Raw genomic sequence first — 23,586 nt, 5'->3', positions numbered from 1 at the left:
CTCCAGCCGGGGGACAGAGTCCTGCTGCGAAATTTGGGTATTGCTGGCAAACACAAGATAGCTGACAGATGGAAGGCAATACCTTACCTGGTGATGGAAAAGCTGGGAGATCTGCCGGTCTACAAGATCAAACCTGAAGACGGTCCAGGGCAAATAAAGACGGTGCATAGAAACCTTTTGCTCCCTGTGGGGGAATTGGTAAGCACCCCTTGTGAGATGGGCCACGGCAGGGCCGCCGGGCAGAACAGAGGTGCTAGACCAAAGCCGCCATCCAACACAGACAGTGGGCCCCCTGCAGCTAACTTACCCCTATTCTGCACATCTGAGAGTGAGTCTGAGGAGGAAGACACAACCCTGGTGTATCCTGGGATGGAGACAAGATTTCAGTCTCGATCAGCTGAACCAAACGAGAGTTCTCCCTTTTCCGCCCTAAACCCATTGGCGGAACTATTTAGGCCCCTTTCTGATACCCCGGTGCTGCTGATGAGACCCCCCTGTGATGACAAACACAGGTTATTGGACAATGGGGACAGACAGGTAGAGGATGTCCTGGGCACCTTGGACCCTCCAGCGTTAGAACTAGGAGTGCAGGGGCCTACGCCAGTAGCCGAGGGACCCTCCAGGGAAGCCTCTCCATCCGTCACTCAAGAGGATGTTCCCCTTACTTCGGCAACAGAGATTCTCAATAGACGAGACAGGGTGATAAGACCAGTGAAACGGTTAACTTATGATGCACCTGGGGTGACTAGTGAGGAGCCAATACATTTAGCACACAGGCTTGTGGAAGCTAAAGTGGGCTTCCTGAGGCCCTTTGGAGGAAACCAATGAGTTGGTATAAAGGGAGTGTGATTTGTCGGGACGACAAAGTCTCGGCTGGGGGGAGGATGTAAGCAGTGTCAGGATGAGCTCCACCCTGACATCTGGTGGTGAGGTGTGGCAAGTTGTGGAAAAGAACTTCAGGGGCCGATCTCATTTGCATAGGCACACCCACCACGCCTAGAATGAGACCATAGCTGCCCAAATGGTCACTTTGGCTGCTGTGGGATCCCCAGTGTCTCTGTTATTGGGGCAGGAAGAATAAATTGCTATTACCCTGATTATGGGAACTGTGCTTGGAACTGTACGTGGCCTTTTGTTATGATGGAGGGATTCACCATCAACTAAGTAGCACTCGCTAGGCAAGGGTCATGGGTTCCAAAACTGTGTGAATGGAGAGAGGCTGGGGACAAGTATTAATACTTGGTGGCATGGGCCCCTTGGTGAGGGCCTTACATGCTGATTGCACTTCCTCCTCTCTCCACTGTGGAATATCAGAGCTAATTTTGATTTCATTAGAAGTCTAGTTATAGGCTGCTGAGCTCACTTTGGGCTGACAGTGCACCAGCACTGGGGCTCCCCTACTATAAGCTGAATTCACCTAAGAGCTGAAATCACTGAGTGTTGTGTTAAGTAGTGGGGGAGCCTGAAGATATATTGTGGAGCAATTTGCGGGACGGCTGGTGAAGCAGTTCGACGCGGAGCAGTGTGTGGATGGCAGGAGCTGCTTGTGGGCCGTGGAGCTGAGTGAAGGAGTTCATGGGGCGGCTGGCGGAGCGGAGCGCAGCTGAGTGAAGGAGTTCGTGGGGCGGCTGGCGGAGTGGAGCGCAGCTGAGCGAAGGAGTTCGTGGGGCGGCTGGCGGAGCGGAGCGCCGCTATGGAGCTATGGGGCGGTCAGCTTCAGATCACGTAAGGTGCCTCTTACCCCTGTCCCATTTCCACCCAGATTGGGAGGTAAAGCTCCGCCGATAAACTTTCGAACTCTGGGGCTGCCCTGACCAGGGACAGAGACTTTTGGGGCATTGGACTTTTGGGACTTTGGGTGATTTGGGGTTGCTGGACTCAAGAACCAAAGGGAAAAGGGCATGCCCCAATTTGCCTGGGGTGGGGTTGTTTTTGCTCATGGGTTGTGTTATGAATCCTGTTGGTGGTGTTTCCCCAACATAATGCCACATTGTTTCTCTCTGTTATTAAAAGACTTTTGCTACACTCAGACTATGTGCTTGCGAGAGGGGAAGTATTGCCTCTTGGAGGCGCCCAGCGGGGGTGGTATATATTGGTCCCAGGTCACTGGGTGGGGGCTCGAGCCGGTTTGCATTGTGTTATTGGAATGGAACCCCTAGATATTGAACCCGGCCCTTGTTGCTGCCAACTCTGACGGGCAGAAGGGTTACATGAGCATAAGCTTTCGTGAGCTACATGCATCCAATGAAGTGAGCTGTAGCTCAAAAAGCTTATGCTCAAATAAATTTGTTCGTCTCTAAGGTGCCACAAGTCCTCCTTTTCTTTTTGCGAATACAGACTAACACGGCTGCTACTCTGAAACCTCTCTAAACTTAGATTGTCCTTGTTATACAAATTGTCTTTGTTATGCAAAGCTTGGGAAGGCTGAGAAGAGCCACACGGGAGTTCGGATGCTTAGCATCTGTGTACTGTTCCCTTTCATCTGCTTTTGGATTAGCTGTGTCTTGTACATTGTGTTGCGCTGCATTGTGCTGTGACCTTGGTTGCTGTTGTCCTCAAAACCAGCACCAAACCAGTTTCCCTTGCTTGGGTGTCACATGCCTTCCTGAACAAATACAGTTGCATGGCCCAGTGTGTTGGCCCCATTGCAGACGTGACAGTACAGACAGGTTAAATAGTTAAGCAGCTGTGAGGATATGTATGCTGTGGCTTTAAATCTGTAACAGGAAGCTAGGCAAGGGAGCAGGGCTGGGTAAGATTCTAAGTAGAAATTCAGCAGGGAAGCAGAGAGAGAGAATGGCTTTAGGGATAATACTGTTTTCCTTGTTCTAATAAAGTTCCTTGTTCAGCGTTGGGAGAAATCAACTCTCTCTCTGATTGGTTACCACTGTCACATGCCAGTTCCTTGTTCAGTGTTGGAAGAAAGGACTCTCTCTCTCTCTCTCTCCTTTACCACTGTCACATGATGAGGGTTGCTGCTGCAGCTGCCTGTTTTCTTCCCAGGAGCCTAGACTGAGCAACTGCTGCTTCCCTCCTCTCCTCTCTACACTATCTGCCTTATTTAAAGAACCTTCTGTTACTAGCCATGCTGGGGACTGTCTCTGACTGTAACTAGCCTCCTAGGGGAAGCTCCGGACTCTGCAAACACTAACTCCTGAGATGGAAATTCCAGGTAATTGAGAGAACTTGGGGAAAGTGATTCTGTAAAAATGCTTCACCTCCCCCATCTCTGCTCCATGTGTGTCTGTGAGTCACAGATCTGCTGCTTTATTGGCACACACAGGCTCTTAGCTGATCCCGATATTGGAGCGAGCATGTATGCAGAAATGGAACAATAACCAACTCTCCCAGCTGGAGGGGGAGGAGAGAGAAAGGAAGGAGATTGAAGGGGATAGGAAAAATAAAAAAAGAGCTGACGAGGTCCAAGAATAGTGCTGCCCAGACCCGTTACTGCCTCATCCCTGGGCAGATTTAGTCTAACAGGAGTGAGACTAAAAGGCAGTGCCCTGTATGCCTAATAATGATGCTGCTCCGGGGACACTCCCCACAGTGTAGCTGTTTATTCTTCTCTTTGACAGTGTTTAGTTCAGGCTCTGTTAAAGGGACATGATACACATGTCTGTGCATTTAGTGCTGGTGGAAGGTGCTGGGTCTGCACCATAGTAAAGGCACCAAGCAATTCCCAGCGGCAAAGTGTAGATTTTTGTACCCAAGCTGGTAAAGCAGAGCTCAGAAGTTTGACTCCGCCACTGCCTGAAAGTTAATGGACCTGTGCCATGAGCTCAAGCAGTAGAGGCTCATGCCCTTAGCTTAAGAGGTCTTGGGCTTGATCTCCCAGCTGTGGTGTTGTTACGAGCAGCAGCCTCATAAATCCTGTTGTGGGGGACAAAGACCCACATGGGGTTACTATGGGTCACACATGGACACACAGTGGGCACAGGATGGAGCTATGAAGTGTGTTTTCTGTAGGCTGCTTCCTTCTGAGTCGTTATTGACAGGGAGAGAGCAGCAGTCTGTATGGGGCGAGGGAAGTGGGTCTGGAGTGTGGGCACCCTGGGTATAAAGGCCCAGCTGGGAGTGATGAGTCTAAGCCAGGATTCATGGGAGCTATTATTGTTCCAGGGTGCATAAGGTAAGGGAATCTGGGCCAAACCTGGGAGCCCCTTCCCTGCCCAGTGGGGTTGAAGCAGGCAGGGAGCTGGGGATACTTGTTCCAGCTGCCAGCATTTGAGGAAGTGGTCATGTCTTTCTCCTAGGCAGAAAGGGGCCCTGAGGGTGACTCTGCGGGGACACTGCAGGAGAGTGACGGGTTTCCTCATGAGTGTTAGGAGCTTTGTGGTCTCTGAAGCTCCCAAGGTTGCTTCTCTGGCCCCTGGCCCTGGCTGGTGGAAATATCCTATGCATTCTACTTCAAGCAACCCATAAATGCTCAAGTAATTTCTGGGCTGGGAGGGGTGTCAGCCCCTCTGTGGGGGGCTGGGGTAGTTGGGCTCAGAGGAATTCCCACTGCTGCCCCATTCTAGGCAGATGTTCTCCGTATTCTTGCTGTGCTCTGGTAAATACTGTGTTCACCAGGGAACTCCCTTTTGCTCCTTAGTGCTCTCCTACCATCCTTCCCTTTTCCCTTATTTTGCTCTTTCCCCTCTCTCATGCTGCTGTCTCTCTCCCTCTCCCTTTTCTTTCCTTCTCTTTCCATCCTCCCTTCCTTCCCTGACCCAAGCTCTCTCCCCCCTCCATTCTTTACTATCATCCTCAGCCCTGGCCAAGATTTTCTCCACCTCTTCCCCAGCCCAGTCTCTCACTCAGCCTCCCAAAATCACCACTCTCCACTCACACCCCCCCATGACGGTCACACACACACCCCTCCCCGCAACTCCTATACCAGGCACCCTGTCACTACAGACCAAACCACTCACACACTCGTCATCTGAGCACTCTGCCCTACATCTCCCACACAACATTCACCTCCCCATTCACACCCCCAAGTCACACTCCAGCCCAATTCCCTTCCTGCCCAGCAGCAGCTTCCATTGAGGTTGTTCCCAGCCCTCCCCACCACATGGAAGAACTGGAGTAGCCGAGAGAGTCTTCCCTGACCCCCATGTGGGGAGCAGGAGCTGGCCTCTCTCCCCCTCCCCATGTTGAAGGGGAACTCTGAGTCCCAGATCATTGTCTTTCTCCCTGTGGTGGGGTAAGGGTGGAGGCAGTCCTGCTAGACAGATAAGTGGGAGCAGGCAGTGCTAGTAGAGAGCAATCACTGCTCCTGCACTGCTGCAGCCCCAGCCAAGGGGCCACCTGTTGGGGCCCATTCCAACCATGCTTTCTGCCCTGATGGCCCCAATGCCTTTGTCACCTCCCATACCGTCCCTCTGGGAAGGAGGTTGAGAGACATTGCACTGCTGCTGATCTCCCTCTGCTCAGGGCTTCCAAGGGGGACAGAACTAGGACATTGTCCTGCCTGGGGTCCCTCCGCCCCAAGGGCTGGTTCTGGTCTCTAATAGGCCTGGTTAGAGATGTGCAAGTGGCTTGTTTTTCTTTTTGTCAAGTCCCTCAGTGTGTGGAGATCCCTGAATTTTGTATACGGCACAACACACTTCCCAGGAGGTATTTCCTTTCTGTGCAGGTGAAATGTTCCCTCAGCAAAGAGAGGGGCTGGGTTTTAAACCCCAGAGGGATCTGTGTAGCAAATCTTTGGTGAAGAGGTGACAAGCCCTGATCTTGCCCATTTCTCCTCCCCTGAGCAGGATTTCCCATTCCCAAACAAGACATGATCTCCAGCCGGGAATGAGAGGAAGAGCTGCGGGTCCCCACTCTCCAGAGCTACGATGAAAAGGAGATGCTGAGTGGCACCTGCGCAGGTGAGGAATAAACTAAACCGTTTGGGAACTGTCAGTGAATGAGGTGAAAATCTGGGTTTGCCGAAGTGCTGCCATGAGCTCCCAGCATCCCAGGTGAACAGGAATAGCAAACGGGCGATTCAGAGGGTGTAGCTGTGGAGTCTGTGCTTGTGTGTAGAGGGACTAGATGAATGGTGCATTAAGTCTGCCTATTTCTGTTCTCTGCAAGGGTTGTGTGGCTGGGCCTTGAGGCCATGAATAGGCCAGATGAGACTGGGATGCTTGTGCCTCAGTGAGAGCTATGTGGCTTGGACTTTTGGGTCTGTGATCAGCCTCAGTGGTTGAAGTCTCTGTGGGGTGAATATGTCACTGGTACTGAGAGCTGGCCAGTGAGGCTTAGGTGATAAGTCAGATGCCCAGGGGAGAAGGAGGGGGAGGATGGGGTGGGACTTTTGAACTGATGAACTGGAGCAGCAAACAGGGGTGTTTTGGAGGCACAAAACTAAAATAGTTAGGCAGCCTTCAGTTAGTTGTGGCCCCTTCTCCACAGGGCCTTCTTTAGGGTGTCCAAACAGAACAAAACCTGCTATAGCGAAACAAAGATGGAAACTGCAACCAATGGTCTCCCCATGTAGACCTCAGGGTGGGACTCCAGCTCAGACCCAGCTGTTCCCCCATCTCCCAGGCGGCCCTTTATATGTCCCTTGCTCCCGCTAAGCAGCAGGGTTAATTGGCTGCTGCATTAACCTGTTAGGGTCTGGGCTAGGGAGTGCCTTTTTACCCTGTCATGCACTCCTGCAAGTGTGGCAAAGGGCACGCTCTGTGAAAACGTCACCTGCCCCTTATGGGGAAAAAAATTGGTGTTTCCATGTGCTGTGGTGCACCAAGAAGCAAATGGCTGCAGGGCGTGAGTCTGGGGTTGTCATCTTTCATAGCCTGCAGCTATTTAAGGGGGGCCTGGTCCGTGACCAGGGTGAAGGGTGCTTCCAGGAGGTAGTATCATAATGTCTTCACTGCCCACTTCGCTGCAAGACTTTCCTTTCCTATATTGGAATAGTTCTTCTTCTGTGGGAGAAGCTTCCTACTGAGATTTAGGATGGGGTGTTCTCCATCCTCCGTCACCTGCAATACAACCATCCCAAGTCCCACCTCAGAGGCATCACTTTGTAGTATGACTCCTTTTGTAAAGTCTGGACTCAGCAGGTCCAGTTTACTACACAAGATGCGCTTGGCTGCGCCAAATGTACCTGCACAAGCCGGTGTCCGTTGGACATTTTGAGGGGCTTGTCCTTTAGGGGTCTGGGAGGGGCGCTGTTAGGGGAAAACCTGGAGCCAAAGCATCTGTGATACCCTGATAACCCCAGGAATGTCTTCGCCTGCCTTTTGGTGGGCAGGGATTGGGAACTCTAGCGGGACTTTCACTTAGCTGGCCAAGGGTCAGATTCACCCATTCTCCAAGGTCTAAGTGTTAAATTTTGGTACTACTCACCTTGCACTTAGGCCTGCTTCCCTTAGAAACTTCAGCAATCCTCCGGAGATGCTCTCCCCATGGACTAGAATAGATTACAGCATTGTTGAGCTAGGCAGCAGCGTACTGCCGAGAGGGCCGTAATGCCCTGTCCATTAGTCACTGGAAGGTGGCAGGCACCCCACAGAATCTAAATGGGAGGGTTCAGAACTGACATAGGCCAAAAGGGGTAGCAAATTTTCTACGGATTCTGGTGCCAGAGGAATTTGCCAGTAGCTTTAGTATGGTCGAATGTGGTCATGAACTGGGCCCTATCCAGCAACTCATCTACATCAGCATGGGATTTGAGCTGAACTTTGACATGGCATTAGAACATAAGAATGTAGGAACAGCCATACTGGTCAGACCAATGGTCCATCTAGCTCAATATCCTGTCTTCTGACTGTGGCCAATGCCAGGTGCTTCAGAGGGAATGAACACAACAGACAATCATCAAGTGATCCATCCCCTGTCACCCATTCCCAGCTACTGGCAAAGAGGCTAGGGACACCATTCCGTCTTGGCTAATAGCCTATCCTCCATGAATTTATCTAGTTCTTTTTTGAACCTTGTTATAGTCTTGGCCTTCTCAACATCCTCTGGCAAGGAGTTCCACAGGTTGACTCTGCATTGGGTGAAGAAATACTTCTTTTTGTTTGTGTTAAACCTGCTGCCTATTAATTTCATTTGGTGACTCCTAGTTCTTGTGTTATGAGAAGGAGTAAATAACACTTCCTTATTTACTTTCTCCAAACCAGTCATGATTTTATAGACCTCTATCATATCCCCCCTTAGTCGTCTCTTTTCCCAGCTGAAAAGTCCAGTCTTCTTAATATTTGCTCAAACAGAAGCTGTTCAATACCCCTAATAATTTTTGTTGCCCTTTTCTGAACCTTTTCCAATTCCAATATATCTTTTTTGAGATGGGACTACCATATCTGCACGCAGTTTTCAAGATGTGGCCATACCATAGATTTATATGGAGGTAATATGATATTCTCTGTCTTATTATCTATCCCTTCCCTAATGATTCCCAGCATTCTGTTCGCTTTTTTGATTGCTGCTGTACATTGAGTGAACGTTTTCAGAGAACCATCCACAATGACTCCAAGATCTCTTGAGTGGTAACACCTAATTTAGACCTCATCATTATATATTAACTGTTCTAACATCAACACAAAACATGAACGCTATTGTCTGACTTGGGAACTAGAACAATTGGGCTGCACCATTCACTTTGCAACTCCTCGACTACCCCTCGTTCTAACCTATTTTCTATCTCCCTCTTGAAAATCTCCCATGTTCATTCAGGGATTTAGAAGCCTCTCTTCTATGCACTGATTCCTGGGATAATTTGTATGTGGTGCTCTAGGAGGTGAATGTTCACAGGCCTGGTGGTGAAGACATCATTAAAGTTCTGGACTAGCTTTCAGGTTTACTCTCTCTGCTAGCTGCAGGTTAGTCTCCCAGAGTTAGACTTTAAGGTCAGAAGGGACCATTATGATCATCTAGTCTGACCTCCTGCACAACGCAGGCCACAGAATCTCACCCACCCACTCCTGTAATAAACCCCTAACCAATGTCTGAGCTGTTGAAGTCCTCAAACCATGGTTTAAAGACTTCAAGGTGCAGAGAATCCTCCAGCAAGTGACCTGTGACCCACGCTGCAGAGGTAGGTGAAAAACCCCCAGGGCCTCTGCCAATCTGCGCTGGAGGAAAATTCCTTCCCGACCCCAAATATGGCGATCAGCTAAATCCTGAGTATGTGGGCAAGACTCACCAGCCAGATGCCCAAGAAAGAATTCTCTGTAGTAACTCGGATCACACCTCATCTAACATCCCATCATAGGCCATTGAGCATATTTACTGCTAATTGTCAAAGATCAATTAATTGCCAAATTTAGGCTATCCCATCATACCATCCCCTCCATAAACTTATCAAGCTTAGTCTTGAAGCCAGATATGTCTTTTGCCCCCACTGCTTCCCTTGGAAGGCTGTTCCAGAACTTCACTCCTCTGATGGTTAGAAACCTTCGCCTAATTTCAAGTCTAAACTTCCTGATGGCCAGTTTATATCCATTTGTTCTTGTGTCCACATTGGTACTGAGCTTAACTAATTCCTCTCCCTCCCTGGTATTTATCCCTCTGATATATTTATAGAGAGCAATCATATCTCCCCTCAGCCTTCTTTTGGTTAGGCTAAACAAGCCAAGCTCCTTGAGTCTCCTTGCAAAAGACAGGTTTTCCATTCCTCAGATCATCCTAGTAGCCCTTCTCTCTACCTGTTCCAGTTTGAATTCATCCTTCTTAAACATGAGAGACCAGAACTGCACACAGTATTCCAGATGAGGTCTCACCAGTGCCTTGTATAACAGTACTAACACCTCCTTATCTCTACTGAAAATACCTCACCTGATGCATCCCAAGACCGCATTAGCTTTTTTCACGGCCATATCACATTGGCGGCTCATAGTCATCCTGTGATCAACCAATACTCCGAGGTCCTTCTCCTCCTCTGTTACTTCCAACTGATGAGTCCCCAGCTTATAACAAAAATTCTTGTTATTAATCCCTAAATGCATGACCTTGTATTTTTCACTGTTACATTTCATCCTATTGCTATTACTCCAGTTTACGAGGTCATCCAGATCTTCCTGTATGATATCCCGGTCCTTCTCTGTATTGGCAATACCTCCCAGCTTTGTGTCATCCACAGACTTTATTAGCACACTCCCACTTTTTGTGCCAAGGTCAGTAATAAAAAGATTAATTAAGATTGGTCCCAAAACTGATCCCTGAGGAACTCCACTGGTAACCTCCCTCCAGCCTGACAGTTCACCTTTCACCCATCGTAGTCTCCCCTTTAACCAGTTCTAGTTTAACCAGTCCACCTTTCAATTTTCATATTGATCCCCATCTTTTCCAGTTTAACTAATAATTCTCCATGTGGAACCGTATCAAATGCCTTACTGAAATCGAGGTAAATTAGATTCACTGCATTTCCTTTGCCTAAAAAATCTGTTACCTTCTCAAAGACGGAGATCAGGTTGGTTTGGCATGATCTACCTTTTGTAAAACCACGTTGTATTTTGTCCCAATTACCACTGACCTCAATGTCCTTAACTACTTTCTCCTTCAAAACTTTTTCCAAGACCTTGCATACTACAGATGTCAAACTAACAGGCCTGTAGTTGCCAGAATCACGTTTTTTCCCTTTCTTAAAAATAGGAACTACGTTAGCAATTCTCCACTCATACGGTACAACCCCTGAGTTTACAGATTCATTAAAAATTCTTGCTGATGGGCTTGGAATTTCATGTGCCAGTTCCTTTAATATTCTTGGATGAAGATTATCTGGGGCCCCCCGATTTAGTCCCACTAAGCTGTTCGAGTTTGGCTTCTACCTTGGATGTGGTAAAATCTACCTCTATATCCTCAGTCCCATTTGTCATCCTACAGTTATCCCTAAGCTCCTCATTAAAGACTGAGGCAAAGTATTTGTTTAGATATTGGGCTATGCCTAGATTATCCTTAACCTCCACTCCATCCTCAGTGTTTAGCAGTCCCACTTCTTTCTATGTTTTCTTCTTAATTATATGGCTATAGAACCTTTTACTATTGGTTTTAATTCCCTTTGCAAGTTCCAACTCTACATGGCTTTTGGCCTTTCTCACTGTATTCCTACATATTCTGACCTCAATAAAGTAGCTTTCCTTGCTGATCTCTCCCATCTTCCATTCCTTGTAGACTTTCTCCCTTTTCTTAATCACCTCTCTGAGATGCTTGTTCATCCAGCTTGGTCTACAACTCCTGCCTATGAATTTTTTTCCCCTTTCTTGGGATGCAGGGTTCTGATAGTTTCTGCAACTTTGACTTGAAGTAATTCCAGGCCTCCTCTGCCTTTAGATCCACACGTTCTTCAGTCCAATCCACTTCCCTAACTAATTTCCTTAATTTTTTAAAGTTAGCCCTTTTGAAATCAAAAATCCTAATCACAGATCTATTTTTGTTTACCCTTCCATTTAGTTTGAACTGAATTATCTCATGATCACTCGAACCAAGGTCGTCCCCTACAACCATTTCTTAGAATTTCATAGATTTCATAGAATATCAGGGTTGGAAGGGACCTCAGGAGGTCATCTAGTCCAACCCCCTGCTCAAAGCAGGACCAATCCCCAATTTTTGCCCCAGATCCCTAAATGACCCCCTCAAGGATTGAACTCACAACCCTGGGTTTAGCAAGCCAATGCTCAAACCACTGAGCTATCCCTCCTTCTATAAGGTCTTCACTACTCACCAAAGCCAAATCTAAAATGGCATCCCCTCTTGTTGGTTCAGCAACTACTTGGTGAAGGAATCCATCAGCTATCGCATCTAGGAAAATCTGAGCCCTTTTATTATTACTAGCACTCGTCCTCCAGTCTATATCTGGGAAGTTAAAGTCTCCCGTGATCACGCAGTTTTCCATTAGTATTTACTTCATTAAAAACATTAAAGCGGTCTCTATCCATATCCAAATCGGATCCCGGCGGTCGATAGCACACCCCAGGCACTATCCCAGGGGAGGCTCTAGTAGCTTTCTTCCCCAATGTGATTTTTGCTCAGACAGACTCTGTCTTATCCATTTCATCACTTCTTATTTCTTTACATTCTATCTCATCATTGATATACAATGCTAGTCCCCCACCTTTTGCCTTTATTTCTGTCTTTCCTAAACAGCACAGACCCTTCAATACCTGTAGCCCAGTCATGACGACTATTCCACCATGTTTCTGTTACCCCTAGAATATCTGGATTCACTTCCTGCACCAGTAGCTCTAGTTCCTCCATTTTGTTACCGAGGCTCCTCGCGTTGGTGTACAAACATCTTAATTTTTGCTGTTTGGCTTCGCTCACATTCTGTACCCGATTAGGCACGGTCATTCTACCGCCAGTATCACCTATTAGACTGGTATCTACACTGCCCTTCCTCCTTATGTCCATTCCTCTACTCACGGCTGTATCCTTTCTTACTTCGTTTTCTTCCCTTTCAATGCTAAAATCCAGCGTGGAGATTACCTGGACATCTCCCAGCCATCTCCCCCAAATTCCTAGTTTAAAGCTCTCTTGATCAGTTGTGCCAGCCTCCATCCTAGAAGTCCATTTCCCTCCCTACTCAGGTGAAGTCCATCCCAAGAAAACAATCCTCTGTCCATGAATACCTCCCAGTGGCCATACATCCCAAAGCCCTCCTTATAGCACCACTGCCTGAGCCATCTGCTGATCATCATAATCTTGTCACATCTTTTCTTGCCATTCTCTAAGAACAGGCAGAATCCCACTGAAGATCACCTGAGCCTCGATTTCCTTAAGCGTTTTCCCCAGCCTGGCATAGTCTCCCTTGATATATTACAGCTAGATTCTCGCTGGATCATTTGTTCCCACATGAAGGACAATCTGTGGATTCTTTTCCACTCCCGTTAGGATCCTCTTCAGCCTCAGGTCCACATCCCATATCTTAGCACCCGGCAGAACACCCTTCTGTTCTCTGGATCAGCTTTAAAGGCCTGTCTATTTTTCTCAGTAAGGAGTCTCCAATCATGTAGATCTGCCTTTTCCTGGTCATGGTGCGATTCTCGGGTCTATCCCCTGTTCCCTCTGGCTGCAAGTCCTCTCGATTCCTATTCTCCCTTGCAATCCTCTGCAACCCATCCTGTATCCTCCCGGGGCTCATATTTGGTGGTGTTATCTCCATTGACTCTTCCCCTCTTCCTATAGAACTAGCTGCTCTTCTCTTCTTCCTTGTCTTCCCACCTTCAGTGACCACCTGCTGTGCCCCTTCTTCATTTTTCAACTCTGGAAACCTGTTCCTGAGCTCTATTTCTCCTTCACTAGCCCGTCTTTTCCTCTGCCTGGTTCTCTTAGTCACGTGCTTCCACTGTCCACTTTTCCTCACCCAGCAGTCTCCCCTCAGAGTTCTTTGATCCTACTTCCATCTGCAAGTCTGAGCTTTTCCCTTCAGCCTGCTCATGTCTTTGCTCCATCATCCACTTGAAACCCCTTCTAAACTCAACCAGAGTTTCCACCTGCATCTCCAATCCTCGGATCTTTTCTTCCATCAGCTCTATCAGGCAGCACTTCATGCAGACAAAACTCTTACCAGGTACCCCCTTCAGGATCATGTACATGCCGCAGCTTCCACATCCAGTCATCTTCATTGTGTCTTCCACTGCTTGGGTCACTACCACTGCTGCCTCTGTATCTGTCATAGCCTTCTCACCTAAGTCCTGTTAGTCCGGGAAATACAAACCAAAACAAAACAAACCCCCAACAAGCACCACAATACTCCCAGAACACCACACACTCCCTTCACTAGCCTGTCTGTTCCTCTGCCTGGTTCTCCTAGTCTTCCCCTCAAACTCCCACTCAAACTCCCCTGCAGACCCCTGCCTCTGGTACCTGAGGGCCCAAGTCTAATTCTTGTTGAACAGGGTGGATAAACATGGCCTCACAGTTCTTTCAGGGCTTTAGTACATTCACTCAGTAGATCTACTAACCAAATCTCACAAGCTAACTCCCCTACTCAGCGCACTGTCTTACAGGGCCTCTGCCCTTTAGCTAGTAGTTTGCTCTCAGACCTAGGTAGTAATAACATCATTCTCTGTTGATACACCATCAGCGCCACATTTCTATTATAATATAGCTCCTGTGAGTTTTGCAAAGCCTGAAAATTCTGCCGGACAAAGGCGGCCCTATCAAGTCCATCCATTCCTGCAGATTTGGGACATACTGCACAACATTCTCAGCTTTGGTCCCAACAAGCTTTCTACACAAGGTCCAGAATTCCACAGGGCTCCCTTCCATGCACCATCTTAAAAGGAGAGAACCCCATGGAAGACTGAGGCACTTCCCTGATGGCAAACAGTAGATACAGCCGGAGTTTGTTCTAGTTGTGGGATTTGGCTCTTATGAACTTGAGCAGCATTTCTTGGAGGATCCAATTAAAACATTCCACCAACTCATATGTTTGGGGGTGGTAGGCCGATGTTCTTATGGACTTTATTTCAAGTAGAAAGGAAACTTCTCATGATAACCTTGACATGAAGGTGCTGTCTTGATTGGTTTATATCACCCTGGGAATACCTACCCAAGAGATGATTTTAGCAACTCATTGGTGACTAATTAGGCTGACATTGATTGCAAAAGAATGGCTTTGGGGTACCGGATGGTGTAATCTACAATGACTAAAATATAGCAGCACCCACTAATCCTCAGGTCAGGGGGGTTCAGCTAAATCTACCCCAATGCGCTCAAATGGAGCATCTATCAAGGGGAAAGAGGAACCAAGGGGGTCCTTTGGGTAGATTTGGAACTCATTAGCTGGCATTTGGAACAGGAGTTGCAATAGTTCTTGATCTTTTGGTATTCCCCAGGCCAGAAGAAATAAGAAATAAGCCCATATCCATTCCTGGTTTTTTTCCATCCCCTAAGTGGCCAGACCATGGTATTTCATGGCCCAGCCTGTGTACTTTGTTCCTAAAGGCCCTGGAGACCAAATGTATCCCCATTTGGGGCTGTTTGGCCACCTGAATCAGGAAATATCCCTCTATCTCGAAGTGAGAATATTTTGCATCCCGTATCGCATCCACAGGGCTCTGTTCCCCCGTGGCTAATGGTCCGTACAGCTGGTTAACACCCTATGATTTTTCTGCTCTTACACAAAGTCACTGGAACAGGCAAGAGACTGATCATCCAGCAGTGGGAGGTGCTGGAAGAAGCAACACTTGTGTGGACTTCTTAGGGGTGTTCAAACTGCACTGGGTGATTGTGTCCTTGCACGATTATTTCACTGGTTCTAGCTTGGGGGACTGTAGGGCCCCTAGGACCTTGGATTTCTGCAGTTGTTGATGCCAGGGAATTTGACCCTGCAGAGGTATTTCCAGGCAGGTCAGAGTCGTATTAGTTGGCAGCAGATTTTTTTTGGCCCATCTCCCTGGGCCCTAACATGTCACTAGAGCTTGTTCCAGGCAAGGTGACGCTCTTCACTTGTTTTCTGGGTCAGATTCGTAGGGCCTCAGAGCTCAGGGTCAGCAAAGGGAAGATCTTTCCCAGCAGTACATCCACTCTGTCCCTCTTCCCCAGGCAAGTTAGCATCTGAGCATGACTGGTTTGCCTCTTGTAGCAGGCCAGTTACCAGGCCCCAGTAGCAGCCCAGCACCACTGGGTATGACCGTTCTTTTGCCATGGTCACCACCAACTCTGTAGACCTCCTATTTACAGACAGCTTAAGCCCAGTAATGGGGGAGGGTGGGAAATCTCTATGGGTACACCCTATAAAAAACATTCCCTCAATCAGTGGGAAATTCGGGCCCAGCAGCTGCTCACGTATGAATGTCTGGAGTCAGCCAGTCCCTGGAAACTCCACCCCTTTGACTATATCGGGGACAACAAGAGCACTGGGATTCCCAAGGAGTGCTGAGGGCTTGGGGAAGCAGGCTATGGCATAGTCACATCCACATTGATGCAAGAGTGGTGGCTATGGCCTTCCTGCTCACAGGTGAAGCTCATCCGGCCCCTTCCTGCCCCTAGGGGTGGGCAAACTATGGCTTGAGGGCTGCACCCAGCCCTCCAGACATTTTAATCTGGCCCTCAAGATCCCACTGGGGAGCAGGGTCCAGGGCTTGTCCTGCTCCAGTGCTCCAACCAGGGAGTGGGGTCTGGGGCTTGCCCCGCTCTGGTGCTTCAGCCGGGGAGCAGGATCAGGGGCTTGCCCCACTCCGTGCAGCTCCTGGAAGAAGCAGCATGTCCTCCCTCCAGCTCCTATGCATAGGGGCAGCCAGGGGGCTCCACACGCTGCCCCCACCCCTAGCGCTGCCCCCGCAGCTCCCATTGGCCAGGAACCATAGCCAATGGGAGCTGCAGGGGCAGCACCTGTGGAAGGGGCAGTGCGCATCGCTGCCTGGCCACGCCTCCCCATAGGAGCAGGAGAGGGGACATGTCGCTGCTTCTGGGAGCTGTTTGAGGTAAGCCCTGCCCAGAACCTGCACTCCTGACGCCCCACGCCCCAACCCCTTGCCCCAGCCCTGATCCCCCTCCCTCCCTCTGAGCCCCTCGGTTCCACCCTCCTGCACCCCCAACCCCTCATCTCCAGCCCCACCCCGGAGTCCGCACCCCCAGCCAGAGCCCTCACCTCCTCCCGCACCCCAACCCCCAATTTCATGAGCATTCATGGCCCGCCATACAATTTCCATACCCAGATGTGGCCCTTGGGCCAAAAAGTTTGCCCACCCTGTACTAGCCTCTGCTAGTAAGATTTCTGCATCTCCCATCAGCCTCCCTTCCAATCTGTTCACAGCAAGACAAAACCAAAAATGTCACTGTTTTTGTGCCAGGGCAAGTCTGAGTCCAGACTTAGTCAGGGATGTGTTTCTGCTTCCTTGGGGATTGGAGCCTCTCTATGCATTCCCTCCAGTCCTACTGCTACACAGTTTCTTCAAGAAGCTGAGGAAGGCACATGCCAGGCTGATACCTATAGTCCCAGCATGCTTGAGACACCACTGGTTGTCAGACCTCCAGATTCTCTCGATACAGCCTCCAATGGCACTACCATTGTTCAGGCCTTACTATCACTGAACCATGACCAAAGTTCTCCACCCCAACCCTCACGATCACCACCTCACAGCAAGGGAGTTGAGTGGTTGAACCCAGGGGAAAGAGCCTGCTCTCAAGGAGTTCAAAACATTCTTATCAGTAGCAGAAAGGTTTCCACCAGGACAACTAATCTTGCAAACTGGAAGAGATTTTCCATCTGGCCACTAGATACTCTCTCTCCCCATCTAAAATGCAGGAATATCCACTGCAATTTGAAGGAGTTGGCCATATGCCATTGTAGGCAACCTCCTCATACCATCCCCTGCATAAATGTATCAAGCTCAGTCTTGAAACAAATTGGGTTTTTTTGGTCCCCACTACTTCCTTTGGAAGGCTGTTCCAGAACTTCATTCCTCTGAGGGTTAGATACATTTGTCTGATATCAAGCCTAAACTTGTTGATGGCCAAAAACATCTGCTCAATGTATAGCAGAAGTAAAAAAGTGCATAGAATGTTAGGAACCATTAGAGAGACACGGTGGGTAAGGTGATATATTTCACTGGATTTCAAAGGACAGAATCAACTTGATTATTTTTATTGACTAATGTAAATAAATCAGTCTCTGTCAGGGCTCCCTTTAAATAGTCTGCTGTGATTTTTTAAAATGTCCTGTAAAATTTGTTGCTGGCAAGTTTTTGCTCTATTGTTTGTTTAGAAGGCTATTTTCGGTGGGTCTGAGAGCAGCAACAGCAGCAATTAGGGGTCACCTGTAATGATGGTAGGTATCTCATGTTCATACGGAAATATGATTTTCAAGTTGTATCCCTTTCAGTGCCCCTTCCTAAGATGTCCTTTCTCTCCAATGACTCATCTCTGGATTCTCATTTCAATGCACCAGGTGATATGATTATGAGTGAAAATGAGGAGCATGCCCACCAGGAAGGTCCTGAGTTCATGGAACCATGTGGCACATTATCTGGACTATCTCAAAAGAATATTTCCCAGAGTCCTGAGCAGAGCAAAGCCTGTGAGGGTCAGCACAAATCAGAAAGGCATCAGACAACTGCTCCAGAGAAGAGGCAAGGTAAATCAACTGCATGTGAAATAGGTTTCAGGAAACTGCCAGACATTGACCAGCTGGGAAACCCCACTATGGGGAGATCAACAGTATGTGGTGACTGTGGGAAAAGCTTCAGGGTGAGCTCAAACTTCAGACAGCATCAGAGAATCCACACTGGAGAGAAACCCTTTGGATGTGCCGAGTGTGGGGAAAGCTTCCGGCAGCGGTCACACCTTATTCAGCATCAGACAAAGCACACGGGGGAGAGACCTTATGAATGTACCGAGTGTGGGAAAAGTTTCACTGTGAGCTCAAACCTTATTCGGCATCAGATAATCCACACTGGAGAGAAACCCTATAAATGTGCCGAATGCAGGAAGAGCTTTAGTGGGAACTCACAGCTTATCCAGCACCAGAGAATCCACACAGGTGAGAAACCCTATGAATGCGGTGACTGTGGGAAGAGCTTCAGTGTGAGCTCAGCCCTTACTCGTCATCAGCGAACCCACACTGGAGAGAAACCTTATGAATGCACCATGTGTGGGAAAAGCTTCAGTCAGAGCTCAGACCTTATGAAACATCAGAGAATTCACACAGGAGAGAGGCCCTACGAATGCACTGACTGTGGAAAGAGCTTCTGTGTGAGCTCTCATCTTATTCAGCATCAGAGAATCCACACAGGAGAGCGACCCTATGAGTGTGCCAATTGTGGAAAAAGCTTCAGTCAGAGCTCAGACCTTATGAAACATCAGAGGATCCATACAGGAGAGAGACCGTATGAATGTGCTGAGTGTGGAAAGAGCTTTAGTTGGAGCTCAGCACTTATCAAACATAGCAGAATCCACACAGGGGAGAGACCCTATGAATGCGAAGGGTGTGGGAAAAGCTTCAGTCAGAGCTCGCACCTTGTTCAGCATCAGAGAATCCACATGGGAGGGAATCCCTGAGAATGGGCTAAGGGTGGGGAAGGCTTCGTGTCAGATATCCTTCCCAACGGATAGAAGCCAAATGTGTTTCTTTGGGCCTGTAGGGCTCTGACCTGTTCATAGAGAATGAAAAGTGGATTGTTGAGGATGGAGTGTAGGTGGTTGAGTTAGACAAAGAGGAATGGTTAGTGCAGGGAGATGAGTCGTTTAGAGGAATGTGTGGTGGGAGCCAGAGGAGGAACCAGGAAATGCTGGAGGGGATGGATCATTTGGGAGGGAGGGAGACCTGTTAGTGTAATTAGGCAGAAGTCACTTTCATGGGGTATTAATAAATACATTTAGGAGAAAAGGTAAACTTGCCCATTTCTCTGTGCACGGGGTGGGCTTCAGACAAGTTATAGAAGGAATTTCACAGTCAAGTGGAGGCTTTATAGGGACTGCACGGCTTATTGCTGTGGGATGGAATGACACCTACTCCTGGCTCCTGTAGGGAGGGTCTTCTGCAGGTCAGAGTGGGGTGCAAAGATTCTTTCCCAGCTCTGCCACTTACTTGTTTTACAACCTCAGGTAACTCACTCCACTTCTCTGTGCCTTTGTTTCCCCATTTGTAAAACTGGGATAAGAATCACCCACCTCACATACTATTTAAAGTAGACTCACAGAGTCATAAGAATTGGGGCCACATTAAATTCTGCACAGAGAGGAATAGAATGGTCCCTGCCCAGAAGAATTTATATAGTCTAAGAAACTAGATTATTTTTCTAGGATTCTCTTCTCTTCATTTATAGGTGTTGGGGGGTTTTGAGACCTTTTTCATTTGTTATTTTAAAAACTTAGTTTGACCTCAGTCTTGTTACTTAGGTTTTCATATTTGGCATACAGCAAAGCTACGCTAAGGTGATTAGACTCAAGCATAGGGAGTGACTGTAGAATGTACCACACATTTAAAGTTACACATCAAACCTCTTTTATATACAATTACACATTACATTACATTTACTATATGTTGCGTTACATGTTTTGAGATTGGCTTGGTTACTTTGTAGGAACCAATCCCTGTACAGCAGGGGTGGGCAAACTTTTTGGCCCGAGGGCCACATCTGGGTATAGAAATTGTATGGCGGGCCATGAATGCTCATGAAATTGGGGTTGGGATTTGGGAGGGGGTGAGGGCTCCAGGGTGGGGCCAGCAATGAAGAGTTCAAGATGAGGGAAGGAGCTCTGGGCTGGGGCAGAGGGGTTTGGAGGGTGAGAGGGGGATCAGGGCTGGGGCAGGGGGTGGTGCACGAGGGCTCTGGCTGGAGTGCAAGCTCTGGGGTGGGGCTCAGGATAAGGGGTTTGGGATGCAGGAGGGTGCTCCAGACTCAGATCAAGGGTTTTGGAGGGTGGTATGGGAATCAGGGCTGGGACAGGGGGGTTGGGGCCTGGGGAGGCGGCTCAGAGATGCAGGCTTGGGACATCGCTTACCTCAAGCAGCTCCCTGAAGCAGCAGCGTGTCCCTCTCTGGCTCCTATGCTGAAGCGCAGCCAGGAGGTTTTACTGCGCACTGCCCTGTCCACAGGCGCTGCCCCTGCAGCTTCCATTGACCATGGTTTCTGGCCAATGGGAGCTGTGGGGGCAGCGCTAGGGGTGGGGGCAGCATGCAGAACAGAGTCCCCTGGCTGCCCCTACGCATAGGAGCTGGAGAGATGACATGCCGTGGCCCCTGACCCTGCTCCCTGGCTGGAGTGGGGCAAGCCCCCGACCTTGCTCCCCAGCGGGAGCTCGAGGGCTGGATTAAAATGGCTGGTGGGACAGATGCGGCCCATGGGCCGTAGTTTGCCCACCCCTGCTGATCAGCATGCTTTGTGCATGCACTGTCTGTGTATGATTTACTCTTTACCTCATCTTATGTTTCAGGTTTATTTTATTCATTGTTATTTTGTCCATTGTAAATAGTTCTTTGAGTGTTCCTCCTTATTTCAGTTAGTATAGACATTTTGTTTCCAGCCTGCTAATCCACTTACCTCCTTAATCCTGTCTCCCAAGAAATGAGGCCTCACCCATGTCCAATTACTCATGTCAAGCCAGGTGTACATTCCTCTGCTTTTGTTTGTGTTTTATATATATTTTATTTTTTTGTATTTTGGGGAGGGGGGTTGTGCTTTCAAAAAAAAAGTTTATTAATTAGCAATATATTTTAAGATTATAGTAGTTGTAATTATTTGAATTATTATTAATATTAGTCTTAAAGTATAAACCAGGGAGTGCAAGCTTACTTTTTATATATAGCCTACCAGGGTGTAATTTTATATTATAAATTACTTGTTTTTCTTTCAAAGTATATTTTTGTAATGTTAACTTTTTGCTTTTATTTTAATTACACTTTAAAAAACTGGTAGGGGACATAATGTTTTTATTTATTACTACAGGAAATTTAGGTGTGAAGTAGCACATAAGTTAATGAATATAACATTTTGGGGGGGTTATATTGGAAGTGGTTTTCTTTAGCTATTACACAGGACTTTCCATTTTTAGTATAGATAGGTTTATTTTACTAATGTTTTAACATTTTTAACTGTACTGTGCATTTTGGAGGTAGATTTCTTTTTTAAAGTGAACCCACATGCTAGCAGTTTTGTGTGTGTGACATTACACTTGCATGTGTAAGTGTTTTTAGGGTCAAACAGCAGTACAATTTGGGGTGGAGGTTAGACTTTGCATTGTTTGAGGAGGGAAAACAAACTTTTTTTTTACACTGTACGGATTGCAATGCTTTTACATTTAATTTTATGATATTGGACTCTTGTTGTTTGTTTTTTTTATTTTGCACTAACTTGTTACTTTTGTACAAAATTTTTAATTTTTTTGTGGTGATAAAAGAGGGCAAGTTTTTTGTTTTTTGTTTTGCTTTATATTACTTACGGCTGTTTTTACTTTGTATAGCATCTATTTTTTAAATACTACAAGTGTTGTTATTAGAACATATTGACTTAATTTTATATTTTTAAAGTAATTATAACATTATTGAATGGTTCCCATGGGTGTTCCCCCTTATTTTAGCTAGTATAGACATTCTGTTTCCAGCCTGCTAATTCATTACCTCCCTAATCCTGTCTCCCAAAAAACAAGGCCTCACTAATGTCCAATTACTCATGTTAAGCCAGGCCTACCATAAGGTAGGTCTCAGCTTCCTTATTACTAAGATTTTTCTTGGAGCTTTGAGATTGGGACTAGACTTCTTTTCCTTTTTCTCTAGGCTGAGGTGAACTTTCTGAAAATGTGGGCTTTAGAGAGCATCAGAGTTTAATTCTAGTTTCATAAAACAGTCTTTATCCTTTATTAAAATTCCTAATAAAAACTTGTTTTAAAAACTCCTTTGTGTCCTCCAGTTTCCTGGAAATGTTTTCAGTATCTGAGATGTTTGTGACAAATTCCCAAGGAGACAAATTTCCCCCTTACTCACTTATCTCTCCACAATCAGGAATAAGGGATATGTGTGCACTAAACAGCTTGCTGAGACCCTGGCTACTTGAAGGAAATTTCCACCAATGTAATGAAGGTACACGGATGCTAACCCCTGAGGCAGACAAGCTGCATGGCACAAAGTGAGGCTTTGATTGGGTTGTTCAGTTTGGTAACACTAATGTAGGGATACATGTATGACTTTCCTTAATGTAGATAGGGCATTAGAGCTAGAATGGCTGCTTCCCGAGAGCCTGGACATATGAACTCTTCCAGCTGGGGCACAACTTGTCTCCTCCCTGGCAGCAGTATCTGCTCCTGTCTCCCCTCTGTTGATTCCATTTCTCTTTAGGAATTTAATTAACTGGTTTTATTTAAACAGAACAGCCAGAGCTCCTTTCAGAGGTTCTGGCCAGACTCCCTCCCAGGCTTCTGGTATTAATCAGCTGACCACCTCCTTTCCCAATTTTCTGGTACTTTTTGGAATACTCAGTTCCCTGGTGTGTTTCCCTGTTACTCCACTGGCCCATCTTCTGTGTCAAAGTTGCATCTTAGAGGTTCTGGCTATATAGATGGGACCACTGAATTTCAACAGCTGGTCTCTGATTGCATATCAGTCTACTTGTCTTTGTGCAGGACAGCAAACAACTAACATCACTGGACAAAATATCTGACTCTTGTTTACAATCTAAAATTATTAGTTAAATCATCTTAGTCTGGTATTTTAGAATAGACTCATATATGTCATCTAAATAGGAGAGAAACAAAACCATTCTGACGAGGGAATTTCTCCAGGATCTCTTGAAGAGAAAGTGAGATTTCATTCCTGAACTAGATAAATGGGGTTGGAAGGACCGATGATGACAGAAAAATAATCCAAAGGAGCCTAGACAGAATGGACATTTGAGCAGGAAATTACAAAATGGGAATGAATTTCAGGGGAAATTTGAAATCTTAATGATGAATTGGAAGCACAGATAGTGGGAGGATGAAAACCAGAAAGCAGCAATGGGAGAAAGGGAGAGGATGGAGGGGGCAGCAATCTTGCTATATTTGTGTTATGATACAAGGATCATGTACACAAAGGCCTCATAGCATGAAACAAGGAAGGGAAACGAGGTACCCCTTTCTTCACCCTCATCAAGAGACAGGGAGGGGGCAGACAATAGCAATGGGAGAGCTGGGGGTTGGGGAAGGAACTCACCGCAGGAGGAATGGCCTTTCTTCTTCTTCCTGAAATCA

The 23,586-nt window shown here is 47.2% G+C and overlaps 1 protein-coding gene across 4 annotated transcripts in view; it reads left to right on the top strand.

Moving 5' to 3' along the window:
• LOC140918414 (uncharacterized) overlaps window positions 1-23,586 on the top strand; it is a 51,275-nt gene that overhangs the window by 17,861 nt on the left and 9,828 nt on the right. The window contains exons 1-4 of one of the 4 annotated variants that reach the window (XM_073362760.1): window positions 2,984-3,172; window positions 5,745-5,858; window positions 17,630-17,692; window positions 17,813-20,042. In XM_073362760.1, coding sequence (XP_073218861.1) covers window positions 17,818-18,921 — 1,104 coding nt within the window. In that variant the 5' untranslated portion in view covers window positions 2,984-3,172; window positions 5,745-5,858; window positions 17,630-17,692; window positions 17,813-17,817 and the 3' untranslated portion in view covers window positions 18,922-20,042. Of the gene's footprint in view, window positions 1-2,983; window positions 3,173-5,744; window positions 5,859-17,629; window positions 17,693-17,812; window positions 20,043-23,586 lie in introns of those variants that run through there. The other 3 variants (XM_073362759.1, XM_073362761.1, XM_073362757.1) reach the window with 3 other exon arrangements.

This window comes from Lepidochelys kempii, chromosome 10, assembly GCF_965140265.1.
Source record: "Lepidochelys kempii isolate rLepKem1 chromosome 10, rLepKem1.hap2, whole genome shotgun sequence".
Classification (NCBI taxonomy): domain Eukaryota; kingdom Metazoa; phylum Chordata; order Testudines; family Cheloniidae; genus Lepidochelys; species Lepidochelys kempii.
This window is presented reverse-complemented; position numbering and strand designations above follow the sequence as displayed.